Here is a 22,003-nt window from a genome sequence, read left to right on the forward strand (position 1 = left end):
CACATGACCGGTTTGAATTGGTTACATATGGGCTAATAATACCTTATCTTGTGTACAGTTATTAAAGTCCTTGTGAACCAGAAGATGTGATTGATTTTCTTGACTTCCTTGTTCTGAAGAATTGTAAAAGGGAATATCTAATAAGAAAAATAGAGGGTGTGACTTACGTTTTCAATACGAATTGATTGGATATATAAAAATATTTTAAAATGGACCTGGCAGCTGATTGATAGTTGGAGGGGAGGAGTTCACAGAAGCTCTGCCCAAGCTGTCAAAATGATGTCATCAGAGAAGGATAGCCATTAAGCCTGTGCCATATGTCTTTTTTTTGTGTGTACCTGAGCGTACGTGTACAGCCGAACACACAGCCTGGCAAAAAGTACATCCTTCGAATCATAGGCATACAAACGGTTTTTGATACATGCATATTACGACACCACTCCGGGCCTACAGGGGTCAGGTTTTCTTCTACTACATTGAGTTGATAATTAAACGAAGTACTGCAAGAAATGGAAACAAACAGCTTATTTGTTCATGAAAAATTTATGAAAAAAATTTGAATTGTGATTATTGATTTCATAGGGACTTTAAGTCATGTGGCAAATAGACATATAGTAAGTGGGATAATGTACATCCAAAAGTTCATAATAAACTCTTTCAGGGTGATAGACCTGATCGCCCAGCGTTTATTTTGTGATAACAACTGGGATCTACATTGTTCTTTAAAGGAGTAGTTCACCTTACAATTTGAATTCTGTCATCACCTTCTTGTCATTTTACACCTGTAAGACTTTCTTTGTTCTGCAAAACACTAAAGGCGTTTTTTGAAGAATGTCGGTTACCAAAAACAGTTGGTCCCAGTCGACTTCTATTCTATAGACACAAAACCAATGTAGTCAACAGGTACCAACATTTTGTGACAAGTAAGGGTGAGTAAAATCATTAAAATTTTCCGGTGACCTACTCCTTAAAAATGCACATGAACGGTATACAAAGAAATACTTTTTAAAAAGTAAGATAGAATCTAGTAACCAGCACTGCTCGTTCCACAAAGCACAAAGATACAAATGAAATTTCAGTTGCTAGACAATAAACTGAAGAGTTGCAAATGTCATTATTGAGCACATTAATGTGTGTTGAAACTAAACCGAATGTATTACAGACATGAATTGTGTACAGTCTTTACTGAACTTGTGATTTTGTCATATTTTCCTCAACTGATAAAACTGTTTTTGTTGTGTTGTTAGATGGAGGTGGATGTAGCAGATGAGAAGCGCCATTGCACACGCTCAAAAGGTATTTGTCTTTCTGTCACTTACATCTATTTCAAAGATCTAAGTACATCTGTCACAAAATCAGATCTTCACCATATGATTTTCATGGCCGAACAAATTCACAATAACGTTATTATTGCGATATCTATTTAAAAAAATAATGCTGTAGGTCAAATTCATTATTTTGTTTATTTTGTTTTTGGGACAATGAATTATGATCAAAGGCAAATTTTATTAAGCACGGTTATTAATATCATAGTTGTTGTCAGTATTGTGACACCTCTCGATGAAACATGTCAGTATGGTGGCCTTTCATTCGGGTGATATAATCTAATCTTTGTTTCTACATTAAATTGACCTCTCACGTCCTTTTGTCCTCTCTCTCTCTCTCTCTCTCTCTCTCTCTGGGGTTTCACAGTACCCTTGGAGCCAGCGATACAGGAGTTGTTCAGGTGAGTGTATTAAGAGATTGTATCTCACACACACGTAAGCTGGCAGAGAGCTCTGGACACTGGTGTCAATGCACAACGCTGTGACCGCTTTTACCTGTTCTCATTCTGTTTTCATTGCTTTTGACACTCCTTTCTGGGAGACGATGATGAAAAATACAGTCAGAGAATGACATAAGGACAGTTACTTTTGAAGCCAGGTGAAAAACTCTTTCAGCTTTTTTTGGAATAGCCGTAACCCTCTCGGCTGACTGTAGCACCCCATCTCCAAAAGCAACGGGGCAACTGCTGGGTTATTGTATGTTATTTAAAGTTCATTTTACCTTTGAGGGGACATTTCTCTTCCATTCAGGTCAACATTTGATACGAGACGTGGCTGTTCAATGCTTTCATGTTTAATACGGTTTATCCTGTGTCTCCAAACTGCATGTGTTGAAGTAACGCAGGGACCCCGCAGGGCTAAACAGAGCTGACATGAACAGAGTGGCTGGTACATTGGTTAAATGAGTTACACAGCCTGAGGAATAAAGACTCCATTTGAACCTGATTACAATACGATCTGAAAAAGCTCGCTTTAGTCTTTTAACCGCTCCATTTGTTCCAGTAATCCTGTAGCCAGTGGTCTGTGTAGTTGATGTAGATTGTGTACATGTTTATTCATCTCTATTGTTGGCTAACGGAATACACATATTTTTGGGAATCGGCGTCGGTCCGAATGTGAGACGGGCGCTCTAAAGAGGAGGCTAAAGCGTCTCTGTCGGTCGGGGAGTGAGGTTTACACACTACATAGCTCTTCACTAGCTGGCCTCTGTTACACAAGTTCGACGCGCATTACGATCAGTAGCAGCACATCATGCACACTTCCCGAATTTAATTTGATTAAACATGGATTTACCTGCAAGTGATGCACGGGCATCATCTCGCAGTTTCTTCTTCTTTCTTTTCTCTGATCCTGACTCCTGCCATTTCCATTTAAGTTGCCTAGGCTACCGTCTGCCAAACTGCGTCAGGCGCACGCGCGAGCAACCGGCACTGCCGCGCGGACCGTACATGGGCGGGTGGTGGTGTGGGGGGTTGATATAGGATTGTTCGGCCGTTTTTTTTTTACATGTACGTGGCTAAAATGTGCCTGCCTAATAATTTTTCTATAGCCTGATGAAATAATATTAGATTAAAAAATTTTTTTTTTCATTAGGCTATTTTTGGTGCCCCCTCAGCACTTGGTGCCCTATGCACAGCGCGTGATTCGCGTGGTGGGAGCGGCGGTGCTGACTGTGCATACACCGCAGGTCCCCTTGCATGGAATTCACTATGTTGTTCTACAGAGCTTGTTTCGTGAAGCAAAAACGTGATGACAGCTTTGTCCTGTGTCAGCCACCGTAGAGCTTCAAAATGGAGGGGCGAAGGGTGGAGTGAGCCGTTGGTTGCCATTCGCAACCTCATGTCATACGCTACAAAATGTCATACGCTGAACCTGTAATTTTGGATCTCGTCGCTGTCCAAATTCGCTGTTTTTTAGGAAATAAAAAAACACTGTGCTTTTAAAATAATTATATACTGCGTTGTCAAAGTTTTTATATGTTTGATATTTGCAAAACCTAATGGCAAATATTAAGAGTGAATGTTTTCAGTTGACTTCTAATGCCACAGGCACCAAAGAAATCAATGATGTCTTTTCAAAATTTTTTGTGAAATCATTTTAGCTGAGAAAGAATATTTCAACTTCAAGAAACTATTTAAAATTTTAAAGGGTTACTTCACCTACCAAAAAAAAGAAAATTCTGTCTCCATTTACTCAGCCTCAAGTTGTTCTTTATACATTTCTTTGTTTTGCTGAACACAAAGGAAGATATTTGGAAGAATGTCAGTAGGTAAACAGATCCCAATTTACTGCCATAGTAGGGAAAATAAATACTATAGGAGTCTATGGGGGATGAGATCTGTTTTGTTTCTTCCAAAAATCTTTCTTTGTGTTCAGCAGATCATATCTGATGTAAACTATCTGATGGTAAGTAAATGAAGAGAGGAGAGACGTATTTTGGGTGAACCGGCAGGAGAGCCGGCTGGGCTGGGTTCCGCCGCCCCCTCCGTTGCCTCTTCTTCTTATGCCGAGCCACATGCCTGGTAGTCGGCTGGAGATGAAGGACGGGGCTTGGTCTTGAAGTGGACCCCCAGGACTCTCGCCTCCCACGCTTGCCCTGAAGACTGGGCCCTGAGTCCTGACACCCTCATAATCTTCAGTTCAAATCTGAAAATGCACTTCCACCCTGAAATGACCATCCATCTCAAACGATGTAAATTAGAACGCTTGGAAGGAGCATCCATTAACTCCTCCCCTTCATCTGTCAGTCTGCTGCCAGTTTCATTTCAAAATCAATGCAACAGCTGTTTTTACACATCCAATCAGTAAAACATGCAATCCACGGCCACTAATTTTATCCTTTGAAATTCCTTTTTACTCGGAGAAGTAAAAACTGAACTAAAAACGCTCGCAACTTCCGATCCACAGGGACTTTAAGCTTTCAACATTTGTATTAAAAGCATTTTAAGTTCACACGAAGTGTGCAAATGTTAAAAGCAAGTATACTTCTGCCTTAAATGTTTCTTCATATAAAATAGGCTTCAAAGTGCTACAAAGTACTTTTCCCAAGACGTTTCAAGGCAGTGTTGTATATTTCTGTCCATTTCAGTGTTATTTACATATTAAAAGTCTTTGCAGCCTCCGAATGTAGCAGATGGAAGGATCACATCCTTGTCTAGCATTTAGAGATACATATTTATATCTTAGTGCCAAACACTGAATAAACGGGCAGTCTAAGAGGACATCTGTTCTTGGATTTATGTTCAACGGGCAAATTTTGTTCATCTTAAAGTATTTCAGCAAAAAACTGATCAACATTTTCTGTACATGCTAACTTTAGCATAACTTTGTTATGGACTGGTTGTCAATGGTTTAGCCCGTTAAAACACATGTATCCTAACAAACCTTAACCCTGGCCTAGATGTGTGTCCTGCAACATATTGTTTGTGCTGGAGCATTATACCTCAAACAATATTAAAGTGAACAGTTCCTTTTGAAAGGGACTGGACTTTTAGATTTCCTCTGGCAGACCATGAAACCACTAGACGACTCCTGTAGACTTACATTAAAGAAGGGACCCAAACCTAGAGGTCACTATATCATTGGCTCTAAGCAGCCGCCTAGCTACACCGCCTAAATCCCATAGCAACACCCTGAACACCTTTGTAACTGCATAGCAACGAGCTAAAATCTAAAATCACACGAAATCTTGGTATACAATATAGACGGTCTAAAAAAGTCTAAATTAAGAAAAATAAAGGCATCGAATCCTTTCGTACAGTATTTCATCGTTCCTCGCCTGTATCACCCCATCTCCATCATCTGACAGCCAGCACGGTTATCGCTGGACTTTTGATTGACAGCCGGCTCCGGCTGTATTGATTGTCATCTCTGAGCAAAAATGGAAGTTGATAAAAAGATGGAAGGTAAAGATTGCGTTACATTGCACCTGCTGCCGCACTTTGATGTTCCTTCAGCAGCGGCTTTAAGCAGATAATTAAAGATAAACAAAACAACGGTTCAATCTATTAATAACTCTCTCTCTCTCTTTCACGGTCGGGATCATTTCTTCTCTTCATTTGCATGCTTATCAAAGTGATTTGACTCTCTGGCAGGATCTGTGGTGTTAAGGTGGGATCATTAATATGTTAATTAGCCTTTTTGACACTTTGCTGAAGCATGTGTACCATATCCTCCTCAAGCATGACTTCAATCACACACTCGCTGGATATTCGTCCTCTCTCCAATTCCGTTCCGTTGCTTTATAGCCAACATAACTATTTACAATGACAAGTGAAAAGCTTCTGTTTTCAAATGGATCAAGATGGCTGTTGCGGTCCTATCCTTCTTTTTACAAACGTTTACAAGACAACATACCAAAAACCTAAAAGTGTTACAGTTTTGTAGTTCGTTTTCGAAAAGCCGTTTTCAAAAGTTTGTCAAATGTGTCATGTAAACGCCCCCTTGATTAGAAATGGAGCCCCCATGTGGGACTTAATAAGAGCAAGAAACTTTCTGTCACCTCCTCTCACGGCCCACATATTCAGATTACCAGTTCCTCTTCTCCAGCGCTGTTTACGCCTGACTGAATGACTGACGTGGCTTTGCTCCCGTAGCAGATAATGACTGGAGCCGTTTGAAGCGGCTGTGGAATTACAGTCGCATGTGCGGACAAATGAGTTCTCTTTCAGACCTTTGGCTCCGTGAGAGAAGATCGTGGAGATGATGAATCACAAAAACATCTAAACTGAGAGGAAGGCGTTTGCGACGATGAGAGAGATTAGCTACACCCTCCTGTCTGCCCCGACCCTAAATCCAACCTCATACGCCCCGTGAGATCATACATGCAATTATAGAGAAACGGGTAACCATGGCGACGCGAAATCTGAAATAATTGTGTGCGGAGAGGATGGCTTTTTTATCGCATTCAAATATGAATGCAGGTGTAGATTCAGAGAACAAACCTACAGCTGCACTACAGTAATACGAATGTGCTTAATTGTCCTTCAAATGATTTTGCATCGCATTTGAATTCGAATGTTTTTGTTTTCTTTCGGTTACGGAGTGAAATTTGACTTGAAATGTGACTTTATGAGATTCACCTTCATAAATGTTTATTGGAATGAAGGCAAGGATGGGGTTGGGATTAGATTTGGGTTTTGGGCTGAGGAGCATCCAAGCACACGTTCCCTCCGCACAGTTTTGCACAAGCGGCTGGAGTTTCCGATCGAGCACACGCCATTAGCACGTGAGAGCGAAACGCATTATTCAGTGTCGATGGCAAACACACGCATGCAAATAACCACTGTGTGACTTCAATGTTTTGAGTGACATTTAGGATCTAGGTTGCACAAGATGCTCCATAAAAGAATCATGAGTAAATCTGTGAAAGCTGAATAATTCATGTGGTGAGAGGTAAAACAAAGCGCCGCTGTTATTACCTGTTAATAAGAAACCGCAGCTAATGAGTGCGCTGCTATTTACAGCCGGCCTGTTCTCTTCTCAAACATTCTCCCTACCCACTGAATGCCTAAAGCACCATGAGGAATCAAATCCAATCGCTGTTCCAAGCAGGAATCTCTAACGCTGTGTGTCATCCAGAGTTAGATGTGAGGGATATTCCAGCTTGATATCGCCAGTTTAAGGTTGCAGAGGATTTCCATCGGCCAAGGTTATGAAGATGATGTATTGAGACACTGCTACCCAATTCTTGTTCTTGTAGCGGAACTGGTGGAAGATTGTGTATGCATTGCAATAGGCTGTGGGTTTGACTCCCAGCAACATGCATAAGTTGCTTCGGAGAAAAATGCGGTCTGCCAAAACGCATTAACATAACTTTAAACACATTCAAAATTTTGTGGAATCTTGACACGTTAACGCATCTGCTTATAAAGAAATTGTAATCTTGTGTCATGCTGATGCCATGTTGACGTCATGACGTACATTTACATTTAGCAGACGCTTTTATCCAAAGCGACTTACAAATGAGGTAAACAATGGAAGCAATTGGGATAACATGAGGTCAACAAAAATCTAAAGTGCTAAAAACTGGTCTCATATGCCTTCCACAGTATACAGAACTAAGGCGGAAGTATTTTTTAATTTTTTGAAAGAGTAGATAACGTATGTTATATGTGTCATGATTCTGCTGCATCATGTCATGTTTCTCTTGGTTTAGTGGCAGGATCATGACAGAACCTCATGTTAAATGTGGAGAGAGACAATTATTGTTCTTATGGCCTTCCATACTCTCTCCGGTCTCGTCATTGTTCCCATCCTCTTGTTACCTCGTTATTGATTAATGCCTACACCTGTTTCCCTCTTGATTTGCTCCCTTATTTAATGCCCTTGTGTCTTCTGTCTTGTGCTGGTTCATTGTGGTTTGTGTGGTGAGTTCCTGTGTTATGTTAGTTTAGTCATGTGTAGTTTATGTCAAGGAGTTAATTTAAGTTTTGTTTCAGTGTAGTTAGTCTTAGTCCTGTCATGTTATGTATCCATGTTTTGTTCTGTTACCCCCTCGTGGGTCTTTGTTTTATTATTTATTAAATTATTTGTTAACCCCTTACCCGCTGTCTGCACCTGGGTCCTCTCTCTGTGTCTCACCACGAGAACCATGACAATATGTGTCCTGGTAGTTGTTGATTTTCACAGATTCCGTTGAAATTGAACACAGCATCGTGCATATTTCAGATATTTCAGAACCCCCCCACCCAAAATGTCTAACTAGATAATAAATAAAAGAATTATACATATTTGTAAAACAAACAGTTTTATCAGTATTTGTATGCTGCACACATTTAGGAGATTTGATGTCTGCATTTTTATCTGCGAGACGTTTTTTTTTATTGTTCGCTCATGTGCAATACATCTTTGAGATGTCTCTTGTCAGATGTCATATAGACGTTTATGATTCAGAATATATGTAAAACTGCCTTTTTTAAGACGTTTATCAGATGTTTTGACGCCGCAGATGTTTTCTAGATCTTTAGCAGACATCTTACAGGCATACCGTACCTGTGCTATCTGGGTTAGCTTGGCAACATGCTAATCTCAGACTCATCTGAAATTGTGTACTGTGACAGTATGTACTGAATTAAATTAAAGGAGCAATGTGGATAGTTTAGCGGCATCTAGCGGTAAGGTTGAGAAATTGCAACCAACGGCTCACTCCACCCTTCCCCATCCCTTTTAAAGGTCCAGTCAGTAATATCTAGCAGCCATGTTGCGAATTGCAACCAACCGCTCACTCCACTTCTCCCTTTCCAAACACTACGACGGCTAACAGAACATGGAGAATATCATCCAAGGGGACCCGCGGTGCATGTAGATTGAAATAGCTCATTCTAACATAACAAAATCATAATGCTTTGTGTAAGCTCTTTATACACCTATGAGCACATGGTTGTGTATATTATATTGCATTTCTGTCAATGGATCCTCTAAAATATTACACACAGGACCTTTCAGTACTTATTTACTGTACACACAGATTTTTGCTAACTATATAGTAGAAGTAGGCCAAACACAGGGTTTGTCTTGTGCACTGCATGAAACAAGCACTATTTTGGGTCTTTGCTTAAGTAATTGTTAATGGAGTTGCATCTATGAAGACACAGTCACCTATGAGATTGCATTTTGGTGGAACCAATGGGTTTTAGACGGTGATAATATACAACAAGGCTCACAAGAGTTAGGAACAGAGCTAGCTTATATTATCACGCCCTACTGTAACCCATCTCGTATTGTATTTGAATAACGGAGTGTCACGCCATATTACAAATATCGCACTATACTGTCATTTACGGTTGGTCTGTTGAATAAACCCATATGTAAAGTGGCTAGTGATGGATTGATACTGTACCTCATTGCTTCTATGCAAAGTAATTATGAGAAGAGTAAATAGATTATTGATATTACATATATACTGTGTGCTAGCAAAGCACTGGGAAACCGGATTACAGATGAAGAATAAACACGGCTGAATAACTCCATAAATATACGGATAATGCAGAAGTAGTGTGAAGATGTATTCGTGTCGAAACAGCTCTCTGCTGTGATTTTATTGGTCAGGGTATTGACCGTTGTTGGGAAGGTCAGCCAGGTTATAAACTAGTCACACATTTTAGTCATTAATCTCAGGCACTCGGTTCGATTGCTTGGTCTAGACCCAAATTCGATTTCAGCCCCCTCTCCATACGATACCATTATCAATGTGACTGCTAGCAGCAGATGTTTACTACTGTATGTAGATAATGACTCCAGGAGGAGACGACACCAACGCGCTGTGTTAGTAATGTATTTTCTTTTTTGGATTTACCACCGAAACAGAGAGAGAACAGCACTGCTGTCTGCAGAGATGGGCACAAATGCATCAAATGTATTTAAATAAAATGCAAAATATATATATTTTACAAGAGATCATTTGAAGTGCACGAGTAACAGTGGAGTTACATACACAATACAAATAGAGAAAGGATTTCTAAACATTGGTCCATCAAACACGGTGTTTTAGCAACACACTTACATACACACGAAGGCCATCGTGTTATTTAAATATGATCTTATTCGCCCGTGATCTACCCGCAATTGATCAGAATGTTATTTTTTATGAACCACCTGCTCGCGAGTATCACTGCGATCCAGCATCACTAGACATCACAAATCAGATCAATTCTAGCTATTTGCGGTAATCTTTTGTCCTATGACTTTCAGTGAATGATACATGATAGTAGATTTTTACTAGATACTTTACCTTAATGCACTTTGAGCACAAAGGCCGTTTCTTTTCTTTCTTCACTTACAGTAAACAGTGAGAGTGATTATAAAAAAGTTGCTTTTGAAACAATGTCGTAGGCCGATCGGTCTGCACGTGGTGCGTAGCCTCGGAATAAGTCAAACGTTATAACAGACAGGTCTGACTCGGTTGAAAAAACAATCAAAATGTCGAATTCAGCTATGGGGTGGGTTACCCCCGCTTTGACGCTCATCCAGATGCGCTATGATCGTCTTTATTGCTAGCATTCACAGGAACAACATTAATGTGTCGTCCTTAACTGAACACAAAATGTAACTGTTTTTAGAGTGTATTGCGTTAAAAGCAAACTTTATAATATGTTTTTTAGACAAATGACAGGTGTACATCTTCCCTCAGATTAAACTGATGTCCCTGGAAACAGTCAGGTATGCATGTAGAATCACTTTAAATCTAGAAATGAATGTCTATCTGTTTTTCTACAGCACATCAATAACCTCAACATTTTGAAAGGTATTAAAGGTAGACTTAAACATGCCATAAAATGATTTTTAATATTTTCAGCTATTTAAAAGGATGCTTCACCCAATAATGAAAGTTCGGTCATCATTTACTCACCCTCAGATTGTTCCATATAAATGTATTTGTTATGTTGAACACAGAGGAAGATATTTGGAAGAATGTCAGATCTCAATCCCCATTGACTTCCATAGTATTTATTTTCCCTACTATGGCAGTAAAGGTAAATGAGATCGGACATTCTTCCAAATATCTTCATGTATGTTCAGCAGAACAAGGACATTTATAAAGAATACAATGACATATTTGAAAAAGTATTTAAGTATTTAAAAATACAAAATACAGTCTCTCAAAGTATTTAATTACAAATGACATTTGAACTTATTTGTTAAGGACAAAATACTGCAATTAAATAAGTAATTCAAATACATGTAATGTATTTCTGATGCAGATGAATTACAAGAGAAGTACAGAATGTAAGCAAATTATCATTATGACAAAGATTTTGCCTAATAGCGCTTTACTTGCACAGGTTAAGACTCATTGCTTTTACACTATTGAGAACCATACCATAGTTCACATGAACCACGTTATGCCTTGTATTTAGGTTTGCTGCTTACACAGCCAAACTTACTAAATGGACCCCGACTCAACCACATCAAAAGATCAAGAGGGAAAGTGCCCTACATTTCTTATAAATCAGTAATCTGGTTTATTTCTGTAAAATGTTTTGCTAATAGAAAGTCTGAATAGCTGTTACTTATTTTGATTAATGTGGTGAGGAAGGCGGGACGAGAGCCGTGAGTGATCAGTGCAAGCAGCTGTGCGCGCACCGATCCCGGATCTTATCACGGAGGAGATTGGGAGCTTAAAAGGATGTTCGGCAGGACGGTTGACGAGAGAGGACCTGGCCCGGACATATGTTTAGTTTATGTATGTTTTATGGCCGGCAGTCTACCGTGAGGTGGCTGCCAGTTACTTCAGTGTTTATTGTTTATTTAATTAAAGTTTTCGTGTTTGAATGTTCGCCGGTTCCCGCCTCCTTCCTTCCCTTCTATGGATCTTTATTACATTGGTGCCGAATCCCGGGAGGAAGGAGGGACATGCTGTCAAAGAGCCCTCGCTGCCGAGGGTGATCGCGGTGCTGAGGAGTTCGGGCAGCGCGGACGAGGGAAGTCCGGGAGTGGCTGCCCGAGGCGGTGGTGCTGGACCGAGAAGTCGGATGGGACGAGGACCTCGCTGCCGTGCTCCTGGGTCGAGGTGGGGTGGCTGCCGTCCAGGAGGGAGCCAAGGCCCGTTCGCCGTGGGCCGAGCCTGCTGCCAGCCGCCATGATGGGGAGGAGCAGGGAACGGAGGACCAGCTGCCCTCAGCTGGAGGGCCATCGCCGGCCGCCAGGGGGCGGAGGAGGATCGAGCCGTCCACCGAGCGTCCAGTACCATCGCATGGCACCGCGAGGAAGAGTTTCTCGGCTGGCTGAGGACCGAGCGACAGCGTGTCAGGGAACCGGACATTTTCTCCCCTCTCTCGTCCCTGTCGCTCCGGGGGCTCCCGTCTCCGTTCTTTCGTCTCGCCGGTGCATACCCCCAGGCGCCGCCGACTCCGAGACTGGCTCCCCGGGGGGGGGAGTAGGTACAGTCTCGGTGGTGCCCCCCGGCCTGTAAGGGGTGATGGGGGTATGTGGTGAGGAAGGCGGGACGAGAGCCGTGACGCGGGGCCGGTGGCGTGAGTGATCAGTGCAAGCAAATGTGTGCGCACCGGTCCCGCATCTTATCACGGAGGAGATTGGGAGCTTAAAAGGATGTTCGGCAGGACTGTTGACGAGAGAGGACCGGGCCCGGACATATGTTTAGTTTGTGTATGTTTTATGGCCGGCAGTCGACCGTGAGGTGGCTGTCGGTCAGTTACTTCCGTGTTTATTGTTTATTTAATTAAAGTTTTCGTGTTTGAATGTTCGCCGGTTCCCGCCTCCTTCCTTCCCTTCTATGGATCTTTATTACAGTTAAATATCCATTTTGTTCAAAGATTTTTCATTCTAGTACAAACACTGGCTCCAGACTAAATAATTGTCAGCTCTCACTTGCATGTCAGCGAACTAAAGCCGTATGACGTATATCGCATTTGGATTCTGCTGACAGCCTCAGGGTTATATTATTCATACCTTGACAGACAGCACTCACCAAAAGTGTTGGCACGCAGCCATGCCAGCAGGGTGGGCTTTCAGGTGGACAGGCGGGTGGGCAGGCAGACAGACCAGCAGGTGGGCATGATAGCTGAGCGCTGGACCTCTCTTGCTGCGAGAGAAAGACAGATCCGAATGAATCCTGAGAGCAGGTTGGACTGACAAGCTGGCACATCCTCACCCATCCCCTCAGTTGTATCGCTCTATCAATAGAGCAAGCCAAGCGGTGCTGTGTGCTCTGACTGTTAAGGTACATTAATCACAACGCAGACCCTCGCCCCATCAAAAGAAACCCCCCTCCCACTCCCACTCTCCCTCTTGTGCTATCACGGCCCGCCACTGCAAACCGCATTTCCATATTTAATGGAGGTTTAATTTGATTGAACGACTGCATGGAGGAAACAAAATTGCATGGGGCGGTCTGGTAACAATAGACACTGGCAGTGTGAGCACTTTAATCAAGTGCTATTGTCACATGATTGTAATGGTCTCTATATTCTATATTTTTAAAGAAAGTCTGTGTTCTTTTATTCTACATCTACATTATACATGCTCTTATTGTGCTATAGGGGTGGTGCTGGGTTAATCTTAAGTAGAAACCTACTAAAACAGAATTTTCTGTGCTCCTCGCATGAGTGTGGTTTCAAAAGGTTGTCTGCCAAATTACTGGTGCAATTTATGTTACCTTGTTTTTGCAAAATCCTGCATCACACATTGATGTGTCAGCCATCTTGGAACAGTCAACATTGAGGTTATCACTCATGGTAAAAAACAAGTTTTCCAAGATGCCACAACATTCCACTCTGGTTGGAAAAACAGCTGAAATGAATATGGAAAAACCTTTAACAGATTTATATGTATAAACTCAATACTATATTTATTAACTTGAGTTTTCTTAACCACGTTTTAATGTTGTGTTAGCTAATGCTAGCATTTTGCAATTATAGGCCTGGTTTCACAGACACAGCTTATTTCAAGTCAGAACTATGCCTCAGTTGAATTAAGATATTCTGTCGGTCTCTCGACATTGTGTTGAACCGACAGATTGGGTTCCTATACGAAAGGCCACTGAGCTTTGTCCTATCACGACTGAGAAGGGCCAGGCGCGGGAACTAGGCAGGTACCGTCCTGGTATGAGTCAATGGCGATGTCTGTAGAATGGCACTGGAATCCAGATACCATGAGTCCAGCCGCAAGCGTTGGGGGAAGGTGGTGTGGTGCACTGCAGCCCAATACTCGCGGCAGCCCGGGCAAGCCATAGCCGGGAGCTCCAGGGAGTCCTCTGCATCAGATGTCCGGAAGTCGCTGTCCGATGCTGTGATGGACACTATGACACGGTCCACTGCCACTCATCTGAGTCAGGACAACTGTGCGTGCCTGGGCATGGATGGTCCGCGGAGCTGGCAACGAATTAACGTCCATGGGAGTCCCTGAATCATCCCAGTCGCTTGCCGCTGCGGCAAGCTCGGACCGCCTTCGCGGTGCGGTGAGCAGACGATGTTGTGGCTGCGTCCAGGAAGAATACAGCCACACGTGACCTCAACACCCTGATCGACATGCGATCGCAATGTGGACATGTCAGATCCACGAACGCTGTCTCAGCATGCTTGAGCCCCAAGCATCTGATACAGGATTCATGCCCGTCTGGTTCGAGAACAAAGTGGCCACACCCAAGATTACACCAGCGAGACATGTCGGTGACACGTGCACGCTGTAGAAAATTTTTGCCTTTTGGAAAATTTGCTCTTTTAGACACTTATGGCTTTCCAGTCGTACCAGGAGGCAGAGTCCGCTGATCTGCTTCGTACAGAGAGATAAGCGATTTGAATATAAATATGCTCAGCAGGTTCCGTAGAACAAAAGGTGAAGGTATGGGCATGCCATCTTCCTTTTATACCCGTATGTATGGGGCGGAGAGTTGCGCGTCATACCATTCACCAATTTCATTGACCTTTTAAAAAGTACAATCAAAGTTGATAGTTTCTTAAGATCAAACACAATCTGTCGCTTCGACACAACATCGAGGGACCGACAGAAAGAGATCTTAATACCCGGCTAGAATTACAGTAAATGTGCAGTATGGAATATGTAATGACAAAAGGATTTGTTGTTATTGTGCTTTGGGATTTATATAATTTATATATTTACACATATAATGGTGAGGCATCGTGTGTTTATGCAGCTTTTAACACGAATACATGACATTTTTCTAGTGTGCTGGTTTTAAAAAACTATATATTCAAGATATTTCACTCGCTAAGAAAAGATGTATGTGATCAACATGAGAACACGCATGATTTAGAGTCATATTTAAGGTTCTTTTATAGGTTTCATAGTAGAATCTTGGTAGATGTAATATTGCGTTCTCATTTACCTCTCTCACTTTCTCTTTCTTTCACTCTCTCTCCTCCTGAATTCCAGTCACTCCCGCTGGCTTCCTCGTTGTCTGACTGCCAAGATGGCAAATCCCACTTGGATTTGAGCCGGAGATCACCATGGCGACGGCACTCCTGCCACTCGCGCATATAGATTGCAGTATACGGGCACAGCGAGAGATGCTTTTATACCACAGAACACACGCACACTTCGCTTATATTTCATTCTGACCGTCCTCATTCACATTGTATTATGCTAATGACCGGCATTTATGAAGCTCAATTTCCAAAGGTCTTCACGTATTTTCTATTGACTGTTACCTCTAGAATATAAAGCGACTGAATGAGGAATAGCTCAGTGGTAACAAAAGAAAGCAGTTACTCCAAAATACATAAAAAAGAGTGGTTTATGAAATTAATAAAAGAGCCACTGGAACTAAAATTGTCTCAGTGTATGTGCTGGTATGCGACCTAAATACCAGATAAAAGTCTGATTTACATATTGGGCAATTCCGCGAAAATGTCAATCTTACCATGACAAAATAAAGTTTTTACCAACGGTTTTTACTATACTAACAGCACAGATATTAACATATGCTGGTTCAAATTAAGTTTTTAAAGCATTTGTTGTATTTTAAGTGCATGAGTTTTCATAGTCGGGTAAGTGCCATTTTCAGGATTGTCACCTCAATAATGCTACACATTTCTCATAAATGGACACATGAAAATGAAAATAAAGTAACAATTTTATGTTCTATAAAGGGGAATCCCTTATCTATTCATTGGGTACTATTGCTTCTGGTTCGTGCATTTTAATTCCCATAAATCCTTCAAAATTTGTTGTTCCCCAAAAACCATGTCCTTTCTTGGTCACATCCATAACTCATGTTTATTTCTTTTTTAAAATAGAACATTTGTTAATAGACTAAAATGTTTCTGATGTTTAGACTGTATCAACAATGATTTAGTAAAGTATAAACAAGATGGATCAATATATTCATTACAAATACATTCTCTGAGCATTTTTATGTCACGTCCTTAATGATGTAAACATAAAATAAAAACGTCACATCCATAACGCTGATATTTGCTCTTTGTTGTAAAAAGGTTATACATGTCCATTTTTACATAAACGCTGGAATTAGTACATTCAGGGTCATTACATCTATTTTTTGTTTCACTAATAATGAAATAATATATAAACTTTAAGCTTTATTTGCTAGTCATTATTGCAAAATAAACTCTGAATGATGCAGAGCTCCTGTGAATTTGTTTTTATGCCAGATGAAAATGACCGAGTTGCGATACATGTCTCAAAGCTATTTAGGAAACAGGTTTGGCGTTTAGTGTTGTTTTGTTCGAACGATAGTGATATATGGAGCTGATTTTTATGTTGAGGCTGATTAGTGTGTTAACTAATATTTTTAATTTGACATTAGACCTGGTGGTTAGGTTTATCATTTTCTCATCAGCTACACATTTGCCTGAAAGGTACATTTTGGCAGTACTTCTCACTTCATTTGTTGCTGAATCAGTATGTTGTCTTCTGCATTGGTTGCTGTCATTTGGGAGAGTGTAGTGTAATGGAAAGCTTGTTACAATATTAAACCTTCTGGAGCATGATGATGTAAGCACGCTGTCTCTGTTCAGACCATAACACACGAGTCAAGCAAAAGTCACCTGCAGGACGGCAACACTACTACTTTTTTATTTCATTGAGAAAATAAAATACATTTAATAAAAGACCACTGGGAGTGTGTGTTCTGAAAGTTTTGGGACTGACTATTTTTAACTGTAAGTTAGGTCAAAAAGGGACAGTCCGAACGACTGGGTTACATAAACACAAACATTTTCTTTACCCAACAATTGGTTGAAACAACACAGCATTTTGTGCTAAAGCAATTTTTAACCTGGTGGAATCGGATCCCTTTTTAACCCAACCATGGTTTGAAAATAACCCAGCATTTTTTGTGTCGAAATGATTCAGCTTCCATATCCTTATCTTAATCCAACCATATAACTGACAAAAGTCTGTTCTTTACTTTAAAGGGATACTCCACCCAGAAATGAAAACTCTGTAATGAATTACCCTCAAATCGTTCCAAACCTGGGGAACAAATGTTAGTGTAACAAAGTTCAATAAAAGGAAGGAAGGAGGCGGGAACCGGCGAACGTAACAAGACTTTTAATAAAATAAACAAACAGCAAAACTGACTTAAAATACAAACACAAAATAAAGTCCAGACCTGGTCCTCTCTCGTCAAACACTCCTGTCACTTGTCCTTTTATGCTCCCGAAGCTCCTCCGTGAGAGATGCGAGACCGGTGCACGCACAGCTGACGCTTGGGGTGGGAACAGCCGAAACAAGAGAAAAGGAGCCGGAAGCACAAGGAGCGACAGAGATGAGAGAGGGGAGAGAGGAAGAAAAAAAATCCTGGTCTGGTTCCCCGACACATTGTCGCTCGGCCCTCAGCCAGGCGAGAAGCTCTTCCTCGCTGTGCCACGCGATGGTAGTAGACGCTCGGTGGACGGCTCGATCTGCCTACTGGCGGCCGGCGATGGCTCCTCAAGTTGAGGGCAGCCAGCAGCGAGTTCCCCGTTCCCTGCCCCTCCCCTTCATGGCGGATGGCATCAGGCTCCGGTCCACAGCGAACGGCGGCAACTCCTCCACTCCCTCTCGGAAGTCAGCCACCCCACCTCGTCCCAGGAGCACGGCAGCGAGCTCTCCGTCCCACCTGACGCATACTGGCTCCACGACCACTGCCTCGGGCAGCCACATTTGCGGGCTCCCTCCCTCCTCCCGGGTTTCGCAACCAATGTCACAAGATACATAAAAGGAAGGATGGAGGCGGGAACCCGGCGAACGTAAGATTCTATATAAAATAAACAAACAACAAAACTAACTTAAAATGCCATTAGCTTCTTCACAGTCGACTGCTGGCCAAACAAACAGAACATAAAGTCAAGGCCTGGTTCTCTCTCGTCGTACCCTCCTGTCGCTCGTCTCTTATGCTTCCGGAGCTCCTCCGTGAGAGATGCGAGACCGGTGCACGCACAGCTGATGCTCGTTATCACTCACGTGCCCTGCCTCGCGCCTTTCCCTCACGGCTCTCGCCCCGCCCTGCTCGACACAGATAGCAACTGGGATTTCTGGGATATCATTGACAACACAGTAGGATAATTACAATGGTAGTCAAAGGTTTGGTTTCCTGCATTCTTCAAAATATCAAATTTTGATACCTAACTATGGTTTTCATTGATATCCCAGAAATCTCAGTTGCTAACTATGACATAAAGTCACCCAACAGCAATGTGAGAGAATGCAAAGATAGAGAAGTGTAACAGAATTTATTTCTAAATTCTTTTGTAATTTTTGTATCCCAAAATACATAATCATTGGTACACCAGTATTTTGTTGTTTACAAATAAATATGAACTTGTTTTTTGCTATATTCAAGATGTGCAAACATTTCATATTTTGTTATCTTCATCTGTTTGTTCAGTATCAATTTTCTGCAAATAAATCCAAATAACAATATTATAACAATATATAATATAATAATTCTATAATGTTAATTCTATTGGAAATTTGAGAGAAATGTTGTCATTGGTTTACAGAATCACTGAAAATGTAACAAAAACATGTACCTAGTAGTACAAAAATTTTGGGGTGCTCTCTTTATTCTTTACTCTTTCAGAATAAGCAGAACAGTGCCCCTACCATATAACACGGAAAACCTTCAATGGCAGGGAAGCTTTGTCATAAATCATAGAAAATCTCATCGGTGGTTGTGAACTTAAAACTAAAGGTTTTTAAGAGTTTCTATGTCGGACTGTAAGGTTCCATGAAAAACCACTAAAGGTCTTCTGTAGTGGAAAAAAGACTATAGAAAGGTAAAAAATTATGATTATTTGAAGAACCGAAGTCTATAATGTTCTTTGGGGGGGGGATGGCTCATTCCCCTGGCATCACTGTGAAGAACCCATTTACTGTACATTCCATCACACATAAGCGTTTCTCACAGTGGTCACTATCAAACTGTGGCATTTATTCTTACCATTCCACGTTAATGCATGTTCATTGCATGGCTGAAGGCCAGCTGTGCATCAGGGCTGTCTTTGACAGACATTTACGTGATAAGACAGATAGGGTATAACCCGTCACTCCTCTCCTGTCCTAGCACTTACACCAGAGCTGCAGGGACCAGCAGCTGATTTATTTGGAAGGCCGTCAGACAGAATGAGTGGCATTTTAATGTGCTTTCGCGATGCTCGGTCACAAGCACTATTGATCACGGTGTGGAGGAGTCTTCCCCTGAGAGCCGGGGGCGCCTCGCGTGATGTCAGCCCTGGAATGAGTTGCCATGCCTGGGTTTTCAAATGAAATAGTGTCCTGTTGGAGGGGTCAGTCCAATAAGCTCGCATTCGAGGGAGATGGATCCTGCCAATCGCATAGACGGCTGACAGATGGACATGGTGAAATTTGGACCCGAGTTGGACCGGGGCTGTCTGTCCATGTGCTGGAGACCTGTGTGTGTGTGCAGAAGAGACACTGTTTGTTTGATGGAGACGTGTTTTATTGGGATTTCAAAGAAACTCAGATATTGAATATATTGAATCTGTGGTTGCATTGTAAAGTCTAATTTAATAGAGCACATAACATTTTTTATTTTAAATAAGAATACCACATTAAAATAAGCTATGTGTGACCATCAAAGTGAATTTCTAAATACCTTGCGTTCTACCTGTATACCTTAAAGGGACAGTTCATCCAAAAAATTGTATTCCGTCATAATTTTCTCACCGTCAGGTTGTTCAAAGCCTGTTTAAATATCTTTGTTGTTCTGCTAAACACCAAGGAAGATATTTGGAAGAATGTAACCAAACAGATCTCATCCCAATTGACTCCCATAGAGGGAAAATAAATACTATGGCAGTCAATGGGGATAGGATCTATTTGGTCATTGACATTTGTTCCAAATATCTTTCTTTGTGTTTCAAAATTAAATATGGCTGCTATCGATTGTTCCACTTACATGTGTTGGGCATATTTGTTCTAATAATAGTTGGGTGTCTGAAGTATAAGCGGTCTAGCGTGTGCTGGACAGTCCTTAAGCGCAGCAAATCGAAAGCAAGGTTGTTAATTGCCTTTTTCTTATCTCTCCTGCTCCAGTGTGTATGGCTGTCCTGTCGCCAAGAAGAGGAAACCCCTGGAGAGTCATGCCCTGGAGCTGTCGCCCAAGAGAAAGGTCTTTCTAACCGTCGTAGATCAGCAGTCCATGGAAAAATGCTACAACAAAAAGGAGGAAATGGATGAAAAAGAAGAGGAGGAAGAAGAAGAAGAAGAGGAAAGAGAAGAAGACGAGGAAGTGGAAGGGGAGGAGGAATTCACAGACAATGAGGACCAATATGAGAATGATGAGGTGGAAGTGATTAATGGAGAAGAGGAAGAGGTGGAAGAGGAAGACGAGGAAGTGGTGGACGAAGATGAGGAGGAAGATGAATTAGAGAGAGAGCTAGCGGATGAGGAAGTCGTGGAAGACGAGGAAGAATACGAGGAGCCAATTCATGAATTAGGTGAGAGGACAAACAAGATGGATATCGTTTGATTTGTTACGCTGTAATGTGAATCACGGTATTAATTTTGCATCAGATTTTATTTTTGGATTGATCTGAAAGTGGAGTGAATATTGGGCAGAGTCATTCTCCAGAGAGGTAGAGGGAAGTAGTTTGGCATCTCAGTTCGCCGTCTTTGGAAGAGGTCGCGGTAATTTGAGGTGCAGTTGGTTGATTTTGCTGTGACCTTGAGTCTGGTCTCAGTATCAGGCTTAAAACAGATCTCTCAAATACATAGATGCACGGTTCCCTGACACACTGTACCTTCAACTCGGCCCAATGAAGGTTGGCTGTAAAGTACCAGGGCTAAGCCAGAGGAAATGCCCTTAACTATAACAAAAACCCAAATTAACTATGTTACAACACAAGGTATACACTGTAGCTGTAGATACAAACAAATCACACATTATAAATAACAGCTGGGAGTGTTGTTAGGCTTTTACAAAACAGTTGTTCCATATACGTAGCAACGTTTCATAAAAACAAAAACACAGGCAATAAAATGTAATGACATTATTTAAAGAATAACACAGCGATTGCCAAGCAACGCAGATGCTGCAACATTAGTGCAGTGATACTTAAGTAATGCAGGTAACTGTATGTTTTGGGGAATTCTACAATGGCTTAGAATTCTACATGGCACAACCAATTTGATTAACAAAATGAACCGTTTTATTTATGACAATATTTTTTGTAAAAGAATGTTTTCAGTTAAAATTTCTAAATCGAAAAGGATGTGATGAAACCGCAACAGAATTTACGTAACTGGCAATATTCAACAGGTTTTAATTCATTGGTTCCTTTTTGCCTTTTAAAGTCTTTATTATGTTTATGATGTGCTAACCAATAGGTCTTCATGTTTAAATTTTCAATTTAATTTTAACTCTGTTTTATACGGTCATCTCGATTCTCAGAGAACAGGCTGTTGAGTTCCTGATTGGTCAAGCTGAGCTCCGATTGGTCCAGACAATTCAGTCTTTCGTGCTTAGTCTACCACTTAAAGTGTGTGTTGAGATGTTCGGCCCATTATTCTATCCGTGTTCCAGGGGGCAGGGTCAATGTACATTTTGAATATTCATGATGTCACTTACCCAGGAAAAAGTTTGTTATAGTTCCAGCGAGCAGTTCATTGTAGTCTTTTAAAAGTGATTTCTGTTAAAGAACATATCTTCATATTCCGCGATTGTTGAGCGTTGCGACTTGGCAGATGTTGTTTATGCTCAAACAGCTTAACTAAATTTAAAAAAGTGAAATGAT

General features: G+C 41.4%; 1 protein-coding gene across 1 annotated transcript in view; it reads left to right on the top strand.

Moving 5' to 3' along the window:
- Window positions 1–1,247: 1,247 nt before the first annotated feature.
- Window positions 1,248–22,003, top strand: part of myt1lb (myelin transcription factor 1-like, b) — a gene marked incomplete at both ends in the record, with an annotated part of 55,299 nt that continues 34,543 nt past the window's right edge. The window contains 3 exons of the mRNA XM_079458575.1: window positions 1,248–1,296; window positions 1,693–1,726; window positions 20,304–20,707. Of these exons, the coding sequence (XP_079314701.1) occupies window positions 1,248–1,296; window positions 1,693–1,726; window positions 20,304–20,707 (487 nt within the window). The remainder of the gene's footprint in view (window positions 1,297–1,692; window positions 1,727–20,303; window positions 20,708–22,003) is intronic.

This window comes from Barbatula barbatula (genome assembly GCF_947034865.1).
Source record: "Barbatula barbatula genome assembly, chromosome: 6".
Classification (NCBI taxonomy): domain Eukaryota; kingdom Metazoa; phylum Chordata; class Actinopteri; order Cypriniformes; family Nemacheilidae; genus Barbatula; species Barbatula barbatula.